Genomic DNA, 14,454 nt, shown 5'->3' with positions numbered 1-14,454 from the left:
TCACTTTTATTTAAACTCTGTGTGCTTGTTGTATAACATATACTGAGAAATATGTGACTTACATTTTAAAATTTGAAATCAATAGTCAACAATATTTTTGTTTGGCGGAATACCACTGTAGCAATCGACCATGGATGATGGTTATTGAACACAGATAAACTTACAATGCAAAATCGCACTCTCGAAACTACTCTTTCAATATCAGTACACCCATTAATACGATGTAGATACATGCACCCTTTTTCCTTTTACTAGTTACACACTGTAACTTGTATAGAGAACTTCAAGTATTAGCCAATTGACATTAATTTTGACAGCAACAAACCCGGACGGCAATATCCCTTGAACTGTCAAAGTTTTCTGGGTTTGGCCGCTTCCATACCGTTTCATGAAAAGCGCCACCAACGATGATAAGCTTGTTATTGCCGACGTCAGTTATTGAATACGTCCGACTTTGTCATTCCCCAATCTCTCTTCAGACCAGATTAAAAATTCGGGTCACCGTTTGTGTCATGAAAAGCGCCACCAACCTTTTCGTTCCCACTGTCCCCTTAATGGAATTTTTTATGACACATATGCACAAACATTTCAACTTCGCAATTACAGTTTCATTGTCACTTTCCCCAAATATAAATTTGGTAAAATCTATTGTGTCTATCTTCGAAACTAGTTAAGAAAGCCGAGTTTCTTCAGTACTTACATTTACATACAGTCTTGAAGTCGAAGTATAGTACATGACAACAACACATTTGTGGCATGTGATGAAATTCTTGTAGACTTTCAATAAATCTTTGAAAAAACAGTCGTTTGAACACAACAGTTTTACTATTAATCACAATATCTATTGTCTAAACCGTATTCTAACTGTGGTAGGGGAAATTCTTTTGCAATAATTCGCCAGAAAGGTTTAAAACAAAACTGTACGTATTCGTAGCTTTCTTTAACCTGGAGGGAGATAATTACCATCGTCATCATCATGGCGCAAGTCAACACGGTTAGTTCACTTTCACAATTTAAGTTACCACCAAGAGTGTGCATGTGGACATCGGACATTTTATTTTACAAAATACACCAAGTAACGCATCAAACACAGCTGTGCTCATTTCCATTGAATAAATCAGGAAGCAATACACTGTTTCATTATTTTTACTGGAACTTCGTCAGACAGGTTGTATAAAAGACTTTGGATATTTTGTATATGTAATAATTATTGTATTTTTGTACTTTTACTCATTCTATTCATTTGGTTGAGGACAAAATAATATGTACAACCACCTCCCCAACCCTCACACAGTCTGTAAGGTAGTATACCGAGTATACGACGTGCACCGTGACAGGACGCCCTCACACATAGGTCAAGCCATCCGGCCGGTGAGGGCGGAACGACGCGACGTATAAGATACACAAGCAGTTAGTCCAAGTGCTCCTTACACCCAACTTTCAACCTGGGTAAACGTCCGTGAATTTATCAAATTAGAAGACAGATATCTAGTCACCTGACAGAAGTAGTTTATTAACACGCACAAAAATTGAAAATGAAATATTATTCCCCAATGTTTCCTTTGTTCAGCCAAGGAAAATACGAGTGATCTGAGGGGACTTGTCGCTACGAGTCGCTAGACGAGTATTAATTACGTTTTGTAAAGAATGACAGGGACGAAATAGAAAGGAATAAGGAAGTTGACGGGTCATTCTAAAGTTACTGGATTTGATTTCGAGGATAAGAATTCTTACCGTACATCCATCAGCGTTTTCACCATGGTTACGAACTCATATGTACAGAGTGCTCAGTTGCATCGATATTTCTCGTAGAAGTTGTGATGCTGATTACCTACCATTAGTAAATAGCTTTTGAAATGAAATGAAAAATGGAAACACCGGGACTAGTTTTCCAGGGACTAACAATATTGATACTAGTATTTAACTACATCATTGTGTACACATATGAGCAAAACATGTAGTCATCCCATTTAACTATCTGTGGTAGGTTCATATATGTGAATAAACTGATTATTTATATTCATCTATTGCAGATTTCAAGATATTTTATGATTCTAAACAAATGCTGCTGCTGTGTAGTCTCCGATTTCTGCAATGATTTTGCTTGAATTCCGGCCACTAGAGGGCGCTGATCAGTATATTTCATAAGAGGGAATAGTTTGTCATGGTTACTGCTGTCTCTACCTCTTACCTTTTCAGTTCCTCTTGCGCACACACACACACACACACACACACTTTCTCCCCTCTCTTTCACATATTGAACACGTTAAAATGTATAGCACTCATATTGTTTAGTAAAGTTATGGACAGTGAAACAATTGATCTGACAAAGGCTAAAATAATGGTATCTACCACATTTCATATCTGCTGAACTTCATCCTTTGTACATTATAGGTTGGCCTTCTTGTTTAGAGGAGTTCTATAAGGAGAGCATAAACAAAAGGTACAAGTAATACAGATCATCATAAACCACTACCTCTTTTCCATTCCAGACTGCAAACAGGAAATTAATAATACTGCGCCCTCTCTCATATTGGGGGTATCATCACCTCATAGTACTGTTTCTTAAGAGCCTTGTCCTTTGGTATTCTGTAGAACTGTAAATCAGGGATGTTTTTCATATTGTTTTCAGGCACCAAGGAAAACAGCAGTGCTCTATGATTAACCAAGTAACCTATACCATGTATACCCCCAAGGTACACATGGACAGGAAGTAGCGCGCCACCAAGGCAAATTTTGGAAAGGCCTATTTCACAGTGTCGTGTAAGAAATATTAGCTTGAGTTTGCAGGAATGGTAATACATTACATCTTTTGTTGTGTTATCTCTTTCACTTCCTCTTACTCACTCACTCTACATATCTCCGCAAATTCAAAAAAATATGATATAAACATTGCTTTATTTTGTTTTGACATTTAGCCAACCAAAAGTTGAAAAGTTTAAACATTAACAAAACCTGAAATATGATCCTAAAAAGCCTACATTTTGTATACAGCAAACGTGTAAAACTACCCACTAGTTCTATGTTACAACTCATATACATATAATTTATGAACCAATGACATGCCATGGAATCTAGGCAGAAAGACTACTAAGTATCATGACAGTTGATGGTATGTGCATTGTTTTCTCCACTGGGTTCAGAGAGCTAATTAACATGAACTGTTTCTTTGGAACTTGAACTTGTGTTTCATGACAACGGCTATTCAGAAATGTTTTCAGAAGTCGGTCCGACTTGAGTTTCTACGCATGGTACAGCTCTACTGTTGGAATTTCGTGATACCTCTATAGTTTCAATATTCTGTATGTATTCTGAGCTGTTCATTCAAAGGGACTCTGGAATTTATCTGAATAGGGAATTCTCAAAACTGCCATCTTGAATGATGCATCATGGGAAATTTGTATCATTCAACTGAACTTATTACAGTGGTAAACATGATGTCACATTGTTTGCAGCCACAAAATAATGTAGTCTTGGGTATTCAGACCATAGCATGTGGAGTATCCTTCTAGTTAACTACATGTATTAGCATATATACAAATAATCCCATAGTCCTTTGCATCTGGGCATGCTCAGTTTGGATTATAACTCTAAATATGTAGTGTCATAGGTATATTATATTCACTACCATGGGTTTCAGTCGTTTGCAAGTCTTTTGTTTAATTTACATGGGAGTGAATTTTTTACCAGTGGGTATGCATCTATCATCTTGTGGGGTGCACTTCTTTGTGTGGGGTTGAATTTTACCAGTGGGTGGGCTGTCATCTCGGGGTAGTTAACTTTGTATGTGGGTGAATTTTACCAGTGGGTAGGTCTGTCATCTTGGGGTAGTTCACTTTGTATGTGGGTGAATTTTACCAGTTGGTAGGTCTGTCATCTTGGGGTATTTCACTTTGTATGTGGGTGTATTTTTCCAGTGGGTAGGTCTGTCATCTTGGGGTATTTCACTTTGTATGTGGGTGTATTTTTCCAGTGGGTAGGTCTGTCATCTTGGGGTATATCACTTTGTATGTGGGTGTATTTTTCCAGTGGGTAGGTCTGTCATCTTGGGGTACTTCACTTTTTTTGAATCTAACTGATCTTGCGACCATAATAGAAGTTTTAACAGCTTGGCAAGCTTTGGTGTGGATTCTCTACTTTCCATTTCTAAAATAGCAGCATTTAATTCACTGGCAACCTGTCAAGAGAACGGAGTAAAGTTGGACATGAGATAATGTATGTTTTAATGTCAAAATACTAATACTACCAAATCAGAGAGACAGTAGGCTTTCAGTTAGGTGACACAATGGTTTTTCTCACACAACATTTTTTGTCATGAATTACACAAACACAAAATACTAGGACATTCCGAACACAAACGAACAGTTCTGTATTTGAATGTTCCATGTTTCATCTGACTGTGATATTTGTTTGTGTTCACAGTGAGATAAAATGTATCATTTTATATGCTTGTGCGCTATCAGTGTGTGCATTTTGTTTTATGTAATTTGTAACAAAAAAACCTTGGTGTGAGACATAAAAACACTGTCTTGTCTAATTCAAACTCTATAGTCACCCTGGTTTGGTAGTAACTATAATGCAAGTGTCATCACTTATGTGTGAACACTGACTATCAATGCCTTCCATTACCTGTGATTTAACATTCAAACTTAGAATAAACATAGAAACTGGACTTTGTCATGACATTTACAAAGTTGATGCAAAACCAATTCTGCTATGTTTTCAAGGTTACTTTATTAATTGGGGTCAAAACAGTATTCCCTCAGGTGACAATAATTTGACAGGTATTTATAAAATTAACCCACGTTAATAACAAGTCTTTCTTAGTAATTGCAGTGTTCTTGCATATTTACCACACGTCCACTCTAGTTAATTCAATTGTTGGCTATCGGCAATGCATTGTCCAAAAATGTGAATTATGCAGTTCACACACTTAAGTCAAATAAAATTCCATGACTTTTTCACCAGTTTTCCAGGAATATTCAGATCAACTTTGGTTATTTTCCAGAAGTGTTGAACAGTGAAATACATGTTTTGTCGCCACACATGTTTATTAATACATATTTCTCAACGGTTAACAATCTAATTTACACTTGACAACAGTAACACTGACTGTCCTGTCGATTTATTTTTCCAGGGCTCCTCTGAAATTCAAGGCCTTTCCAGGACACATGACCCTGCGTTATTCATTATGGGGACTCCCACTGACGATGGTTTGACAAAGTGGCTGGTATAAAAGGATCTGTTTGATTGGTGAATAAATTGCAAGATTAAACCATTTTTGGGGCATGTGGGGGTGTGCTACTACAACCTTCAAGTGTCCTAAAATAAAAAATATATACAAAACAGAGAACCTGCAATGATTGGAGATGTACTAGAACTCAAAACAGATACATTACCTTTTGCCTTTGAGAAGGATGTAATAATTCTGAAAATGGTGAATGTTCTGGATTTTCAAATGCAAGCAGTGCTAGTGATCTTTCTAATTCTGGTAAAACATCGCAGTTCTCTTCTCCTCTTTCAGCCAAATGTGTCTGTGCATATTCTAAAGCTTCTTCTGTTTTCTTGTTTCGAATTAATTCAATTAAATGTTGTTGCTGTAAATGTACGAAATGAAAACAATCAGTAAAACAGAAAGACACCTCTTCTACAAATGTAGACAAAACTGTTCCCTTTCACCCCAATCACTGGTAAACACATGCATACCCCTTTTTGTTTGCTTTCTCCTCCCCTCTCTTATCAGATCATTGTCTTTGAAGAATGTTGTGCCCCCCCCCCCCCCCCCCCCCACCTCATCTGGCCACTGCCAAACAAACCTGTCTTCCTCTTATGAGCTATCCCCTCATTAACTAATCATTATCAATGAAATAACAACAACAAACATGTACAATGTACCTGCAATTGATCACTGTCAATACAAATTTCTTTTCTTTCCCTTATTATGCTCCCCCTCCCTCATCACAGCTGACCCTGCCTTGAGTCCTCACCCCTTACCAATTTCTTAACTGACCATCTCTAAAACACATGTAAGCTTGTCTAACATGTACATGTGTAATGCTAATGTCAAAACAAATGCAGTATTTTAGGTTTGAATGTGACAATATGCCTTGCATGTGAAACAGCCTGGGGTGACTGAAAATGAGTAGGCATCCCATACATAGACCTACACTAACTGTAACACCTAATATCCCAGTCTTTTTTTCTTCTTACATATTTTCAAAAACATGAAACATAAAACTAGAAGAGTACCTGTAAATGAAAGAATAAATATCTATCATTATCCAGGAGTTCAGGATGTAGATCATTGACTAGGGCTATGGCATCTTCTATCCTTCCATTCTGGATAGCATCTCGTATGTGAATTCTTTCATCTAACGTGTCCAGGTCTATGTTGGGTTGGATACCAGACTCTACCTTGAACTTTTCAGCAGCTTCCTTGAAACCCTCTGATGAACACAATAACAATACACTGTGAGTTTGTTGAATAAAGGAAGATCAGTCCAACTACGGAAAATGCACACTTTGTGAGGAGACTAGATCTTGATAAAATATTAGAAACTTCTCAACAAAGGCACACACAATACATGAATTGATGTACATGCTATTTAATTTAAAAGGGATCCAATATGAGATGTCATCTTACTCAAAACTTTCAAATTTGCAATAATTTTCAAACATATTTTTATTGCACAATAATGTTTAATGAAGCATACACTGCAACATGAAGACATTCTTGCATGCCAGAACACATATTTCTGCTGACGCAATGAAATATGGCGAGTATATTTTGGACGGTGCCATGAAGAGGCCTGTGGTTTACAACAAAGCATGAAGACAGCATACGATATCATGTAATCATGTATGACCTTTGCAGCAGGTTTGAAACAAATCTGCCACATAGTTATAACATAAATAAATCTTGAGATACAACAACTAACGTAATTTTAATACTTGACTATGAAAGTTAACTGTAATACCAGTCTCAATACATGGTTGCTTATCTGTGTATTATAGCTCCTGAATCTTTGTAAGTGGACTTCTACAAAAATTGTTGCCATTTGGCTATATTTGGTTTGGCCAAAGTCATGTACATACATTGTATATTGACCATATGGTCAAGGTATGATTAGGCCAATCAGCCATGCATGGCTGAGAAATGACTGTACATCGGTGTGTCCTCTAAGACAATTTGACGTGCCACTGAGATACACAATTTCTAGTGACACATCAAAATTTGGTGTTCCCGTATCTCTTACTATGTGGTGACTCACAACAACAAAATTTGGCCACACTACTTTACATACAACCATACAAATACCTACATTTGTAGCTACAGTCCCTCAAAACACTGCCCCGAGATGCAAAAAAGTTACAGATTTGTTATAGTGGACACTCCCTTTATCACTCGCAAATGATCAAGGGATTGCTTGAATCGTGACAAATCTTTCCGTCAATGTAACACAAGAATTATTTCATTCTACTAGTTTACCTGTTACTAAATAATCCATAATCCATGTAACACAAGAATTATTTCATTCTACTAGTTTACCTGTTACTAAATAATCCATAATCAGTTTATTCATATCTGCCCTTGTAATGTGTAATGTTTGTAATTTTTCCATCCATTCCTCAGGATCTACCTCTTCCTTCTTCTCCTGGAAACTCATGATTCTCGTTTTCCACTCCAGCTTGCTGGTTATGTAGGAACCTCTACAATAAAATAGACACGTGGAATAGACTGTATTATATTGGGGTGTCAGTTATGACTCAATCTGATGTTGTGAAAGTGGCTAGATGTCTTTATTTACCTCTCTTTCCATCGCCATCCTACATCTGACCCTGTGTAATAGACAATCCCATTTGAATCTCAAAGATCTCACGCTTTTGAGTAGCCAATCAGGATGAGCGTTTGGCAGCTGCGCACACTGGAAAAATTGAAAAAAAAGGCAAACGAACTACCCTTACACGTGAAGGTCAACACGACACGTACAGAGACTCTGTGAATGATTTTGAAAGAAGCGTGCTGATTGGTTGTAGAAACCTTACAAGATCCTTGAGATTCAAACAAGATTGTGTCTTACACAGGGTCAGATGTAGGAAGGTGGTGATCACCTGAAACGAAACAAATGTCACAACATGATGGAAATAGAGGTAAATAAAGACATCTAGCCACTTTCACAACATCAGATTTTAATCAGATTGATTATGACCTCATTGCACTGAGGTGGTGATATGTGCTACAATGATTCCAACATGTCTTCCCTCCCCTGTTGACTTTACCTCATCTAAATGTATGTCCTCCCCAATGTAAAGGATTCTGACACATTGTCATTCCCTCTCTGTCTGCTATGGAGGACTTCAACTCAACTTTGTCCCCCTTTCCCTATGGATGACTTGACTCATCTTTAGTCCCTTCACTATGGAATCCTGACTACATGTACATCACACCTTTGTCTCCCTCCCCTATGGAGCGAGAGGGACAATGTGAGATGCGCCAGTCTCCTCGCTCGCTCGCTAGATTTAGGGTTAGCAAAATATGACATTAAAAACTTGTTATTGTTCATTCATTATGTTATTCAGAGTCAAGGATGTCTGTGTTTACTAATCTTCAGTCTGATCTGGTAAGGTCTGAGATCAGGAGCTTTCTTGTTGTGTCATCTATTGATAGAATTACAGTGTAGTGAAATTAAACAATCATAACTGTAGAATCTTCAAATTTAATTGTGTAAAGACAGATAACTGTAAAAATACATGCATAATCATACATATTTCAGTGAAAATACCAAGGTAAAACCATGTGCTAAACTTCCATTTATTTTGTTCCTTCAGTTTAGCATGGATGTTATTACCGTGAGTGTCCCCACTGCTACAACACCAAGACTAAAAATCTTATTGAGCTGCCACTTGACTTTGACAATGAATCAATGGGATGTAAGAAAACCTTATGAACTACCAGGTACTGTAGTGGAAGCATAAATTGTTAGCACAAGCTTGTGTGAATTATGGCGCTTTGTCTAGTAGCCATTACTGCATCATAACAGGGAGCATATAATAACATGGCTGGTGATCCAAGCCAACTCGAAGTTGCAAACATGAATGGAACAATTTGTAATTGTATACACCATAACAACATGTCCATCTCAATTGGAAACTAAGCCCATGAAATACAAATATCCTACAACTGAGTTTTAAAATAATACACATAGAAGTGTCCCTGCATTTTGGTTACAGCATTGTTCGTAGATATGACCACAGCTTGAATAACTGTGGATCTTTTACACACAATTCTAGTTATGTTTAGTCATCACAGTGTGATTTGAGTTTGACGTTCGGGTAGACATCGCTCTTTTTTTCTTTCCTAATGAAGTTGGTCTTTAATTCTTTGTGTCGTCAAGGTGCTATGGCAACTAATGGTTTTCTTTGTACTTACATTTATAAGAACGGGAAACTGATCAGCTGATAATTCCCAGAGAAGAATCTCACTTCCGCTTTGATACTTGTAAATGTCGTGTGGTACGTTCGGTACTTAATGTGAGCATGCGCAGTTGTGATGCCCTCAACATCGGATTACTTCGGGTGGGGTTCGTCATTGACCGAAGGCGAGCATCGATGTTTCGAGCAAAGCCGGGCATTTCCGGTAAACGTAGCCTCCAAGATGGCGGCGTAAAGGTCCGTAACGCAGTATCGATACTGAACGGACGAAGGACCTAAAAATTCTAGGTGTTATTACTGATCGCTTCGTCTGTTAAGCGGGTCTTTCATCGATTTATAATATGGCTGAAAGGTTAGTTATGTTTTATCAGAAATATGTCGAGATCTCCTAAAGGAATTAGCGTACGATTGCTTTTAAAATGGAGAGGCTCAAAATGGGCGGTCTTCATAGCTTTGGTGCATCGATGGGTGTACACTCGTACAATCAAATTTTTCTTTGGTTTTCCTTTAATCCAGGTTAGAATGGGTGGAAATAATCGAACCAAGGACGAAAGAGCATATGTATGCCAACCTCACTACCGGAGAATGTGTTTGGGAACCACCACCGGGAGTAAAAGTGTAAGTATCTATATCGTTGTATCAAGGAAGTGCTTCTGTGTGTTGCCAACACTCTGCTGGGCCCTGTGCGTCAGTACGTACGTCGAACTACACATTGTATGAAACAAGTGTAACACCAATTATAGTGGTATGTGCACTTTATAACTCGACGAATATATACTGAAGATAAGATTCCATAATTATGTAACCGTACCCCACTAAAAGTAACATTTTTGGTGACTATTTCAAGAAAAAAATTACAGACGGTATCATTACAAATAATATACAGGCTTTTGTGTATAATAACTTACATTTCATAACACGCCTTTGTTTATGTATATTCTCTGTTTACATTGGTATTCTTTATAACGGTTACGAGAGTTATTCAGTATTATGATGTATGAAGTAAAATAAAATATAAGAAAACATCAAATTCTTGGCAATAATTATAGAAGAATGCATCTCGCATTTGTAAAAGTAGACATGTACATCAATGATCATAGCCTTGAGAATGATAATTACCCAAAGGTACAGACAGCATTGTAGGTTTCCTAAGAGAGGACATTACCCCTTAGCATTGGCCTTGACACTGCATTTTGGAGCTTATATTTTCTCAAAAATAACCCAACATCAAGACCATGTATGATCTATCAATTTTTTTCAACTTGAATATTCATGAATGTTAGTTTGTTCTGGTAATTAAGAAATTTCAATGCATTACATTTCTTGAGTTTTATTGTATATAAGAAATATATTATTATATATATTAGAAATGGCTTTTAATTGTGAACATTTCATATTACTGAAAGGTCATGATATTGTCTCAAAAATTACCCCTGGCCCATATAAAGACTGCACATATTTTGTTTCAGTACACACTCTTAAATGGTTGTTTTGTTTTGATAATTAGGAAATTTCAATCCATGAAGTTAAGTTTCCCAAATCTTATTTTAAGTGTTTTTTGAGAGATGTTGAAACAAGTGAAATATATGAACCACCACATTACATTGAACATTCCACATGTTACTGAAAATGACATGTTTAAAGAATATAGTGATTTTTGAACTATTTTGGTGTACACCCCAACTAGCCCGTGGCAATGTGTGGATACCGTAGACCCAAGTGTTTGTAATTATGTGCAGATAATATTGATGTCATAGTACATGGTTAATGTTGGGGGGAGTGTAAGTAGTGTATTTGTACTATTAATGGTCAGGTAGACAGTTGACCTGTGATATACAAAGTCCCTTCTGACTTTAGTGTTTAACATATACAAACATGCTTGTGTTTATGTGTCTGCAGGATATGTGTGTTAACATTAACCCCTTCACAGTATCAAGCACTTTCCTGCCATTTGTAAGGTGGATGTAATTATGGTTTGTTATGTTTGTATATATCTCAACAGTGGTTTTCCTGTAGTTTGGGGAACCCTAATATTATAGAGAGAGGGAAATCTAGTAAAACTGAAACAAATTTTCTCATTTTTTTTTGCCATGATTTTAGTGGATTTTAGTGGGGAACCAATGTAAAGTGATTTATAGTTTGGGACCATAAAACACTATTTCAAGGCATTGTAGTCCTTTCCATCTCAACCCTCTTCAGGTCAAGTTTATGTAAAAGCAGAAGCAGGATTAGGACGTCAAGAAGAGGGTGGCCACCAAGCTTAGTGATTTAGGAACTTTGGTAGATTTTATCTATTTACCTGCCTCCGCAAAACACTACTCAACTTTACTTTAAATTTTGTCTAGTCATTCATTTAACTGACTATTTTGAGACAAGAATGTAGAACAATGGACTGACTGTACATACAGTACACACATTATTGTATCCAAGCTAGGGAGTTATGATTAAGGTGAGGTTAGGGATAGGGATAGGGGTAGGCTCCCTAACATAAATATGATTTGTATGGTCCACCTCAAATGGCCACCCTTCTATACTTGTCCGCCCCTATTTTATTGTCAAAAAATAATTTCATTCTAAGCCCATGTGTTCATTGAAATATTTGTTGTAAGGAAGTGGTTAACCATGTCTCTTAACAGTATTTGAAATAGGCCAGTCAAAATAGTATTCTTGGAATAAATTATGATGATTTGTGGAAAACCCAGACAAGGATTGTACTTGAGTTCTGTGGTCTGTTATCACTATCAGGAATTTGGAAATTATGAAAAATGTGCGGCACACAGTTCCTTCTACACTAGAGCAACATATTTCAGGACTGTTTGCACAGATGTTTCAACATTGTACAACAAGAGTAACAACAATACTGGTAAATTGTTTTGGGCTTTGTGTGAGAAATAACACTTCCATAAAACTTATTACAACTCAATTAAACCAGCACTACACTAGCTGTAACGAGGGTATTTTTTTTTTTTCAATTAGACAGCCACAATACATTTACTGAGAATTCTTAAAATATCACTAATTAGACATTGCACATGTCAGTTAGCGGTCTATTTTGTTTATGACTATGCATAGTATAGTATTATAAGTAAGGCTGAAAAAAGAGAATCATTTCTGGTCAGGACATTTTGTCCAAAGTGGTACGACAATACAAATTGTTTTTTATTTTATTTTTTTAATTTCTCAACAAATCTGTCACTTAATCTTCTACATGTATTTACATGTATGGCAGTTACTGTACTTTTTATTTAGTACTTTAGAGCAAGTGTGTCTGGGGCAGATGTCATTTGCTTGTTCATGATGAGCTCTGCAGTTGTCTTCACTGAAGTAGGGTGGGTTCTTTTTGTGTCGTGTCTTGTCGTCCCCCCCCCCCCCCCCCCCCCCCTATCTGCAGACTGCATGGACTGGACAAACACTGAAAAAAAGAAGACTGACGCGAGGGTATTTAATTGATGTGCAGAAACATTGATTTTTTGATTTTTTTTTTGCCTAATAGGTTGAAATTGTGATTCTTGGGGAGGGAGGTGCTGATTTTTGTGTGCTAACCCAAAATCAATTTGATTGGCTATATTGCACCCATGCTGTACTAAATAAATACTGCTACACAATTACGTTTACCCACAGGTACTATGCAGGGTGTATGTATGATACTAAGTCATTATATCTACAAAACAGTTTTAAAAAATGTTTCAGTTTTAGCTAGTGCAGCTGCAAAAAATGAAAATATTTGTTGTACTCATTCATTGCACACAAAATGAGAAATAAAAAATTGCGACAATATTATAATTTGAACCAATTTGTCCATTAAAGCACAATGATATAATAAATATAATAAGTTTGATAATACATGCATATTGTACCATGAATACAAAATAAACATTCTGTTTTCATGAAATCCACTTCTCCAAAATATCCAGGTGATATGAATACCAAAGTAGCTATGCAAAACTAATCTTAGCTATACAACAAATCATTTGTACTCACTGAACCTAAAAATCAACAACTATTTCAGGGGGGTCATGACTAATTAAACTTTCCTTGACCTTGAATAAAATTATGGCAGTGAACAGTTTTAATGCCAGGAGATGTTACAAGAAATGAATGATTCAACAGATCATCAATCAATCTGTGCACAAGGTTACATTTCGTACTCTTGATCATGACTGATGTATCAGACACAGATTTATTGGACTTCTAGGCTAGATGTACATCCGATGGATAATTTGATATTCTCGTAATATTTTTCTGTATTCAGCTCAGGAAAATAGGACTCTGGAGTTTTATATAAAGGGGCCTTATCACTATGAATTGAAGATGAGCAGTGACAACACCCATATGTCATGAGTATTTTCCAACTGAATGAAGAAAATATTAGAGAATGATTTTAACTATATCAGTGCAAGCTAAGTGTGATAAAGGATGAAATAATAGCAATTCTAAATGTTTTGCCAAGTTTGTATACCATGAAACCAATGAAGTAGAGACGTGTTGTTATTGATGTAGAATGGCCATGGTTTAAATCTCATACTTTCCAGTGAATCCTTGTTTCTTGACGTGTTTGGTATTGTAGTACTCTGTACAAATAGACAAATATTATGTTATGGGCTTAGATTTAGAAATACATAGGTGTAATACCATACAGTTAAATGTACAGAAATACACAACATGTATGTACCACTATAGGCTACAGATGTAGGAACAGTATTATACAAATCATACACATTGTACTATGGGCGTAGGTGTAGAAAATAGGCTTAGATGTAGGAATACACATGTAATATTGTACTGTTGAGTGGAACTACACACATACGTCATGTGTATATACTTAACTATAAGTATAAAGATACATCTAAGGTATACAAAACTTGTGTATGTTTGTGTCATATTTCGTTACCTTGTTTATTGTACATTCAGTGCGGTGTAAAACATTCTTAAAATGTTTCATTTTCACGCCTAGTCTCAGAATTATTGCCTCAGTCAGTGTTTCTTCATCATGTTGAAATGTTGCTGTTGATATATCAAATG

General features: G+C 36.5%; 2 protein-coding genes across 2 annotated transcripts in view; one reads left to right on the top strand and one right to left on the bottom strand.

The window, feature by feature from the left end:
* Window positions 1–2,899: 2,899 nt before the first annotated feature.
* Window positions 2,900–9,579, bottom strand: LOC144441489 (glucose-induced degradation protein 8 homolog). Its single transcript, XM_078131072.1, has 5 exons — window positions 9,431–9,579; window positions 7,550–7,710; window positions 6,250–6,446; window positions 5,400–5,597; window positions 2,900–4,177 (listed from the first exon to the last, which is right to left on the bottom strand). The coding sequence occupies exons 2-5, from the start codon at window positions 7,665–7,667 to the stop codon at window positions 4,001–4,003; spliced, it is 690 nt and encodes a 229-aa protein (XP_077987198.1). The 5' UTR covers window positions 7,668–7,710; window positions 9,431–9,579; the 3' UTR covers window positions 2,900–4,000.
* An 8-nt stretch (window positions 9,580–9,587) lies between these two features.
* LOC144441488 (uncharacterized) overlaps window positions 9,588–14,454 on the top strand; it is a 32,706-nt gene continuing 27,839 nt past the window's right edge. The window contains exons 1-2 of the mRNA XM_078131070.1: window positions 9,588–9,784; window positions 9,949–10,050. Coding sequence (XP_077987196.1) covers window positions 9,774–9,784; window positions 9,949–10,050 — 113 coding nt within the window. The 5' untranslated portion in view covers window positions 9,588–9,773. The remainder of the gene's footprint in view (window positions 9,785–9,948; window positions 10,051–14,454) is intronic.

Source organism: Glandiceps talaboti, chromosome 10 (genome assembly GCF_964340395.1).
Source record: "Glandiceps talaboti chromosome 10, keGlaTala1.1, whole genome shotgun sequence".
NCBI lineage: Eukaryota > Metazoa > Hemichordata > Enteropneusta > Spengelidae > Glandiceps > Glandiceps talaboti.
The sequence above is the reverse complement of the archived record's forward strand: the minus strand, read 5'-3'. Positions and strand labels throughout refer to the sequence as shown.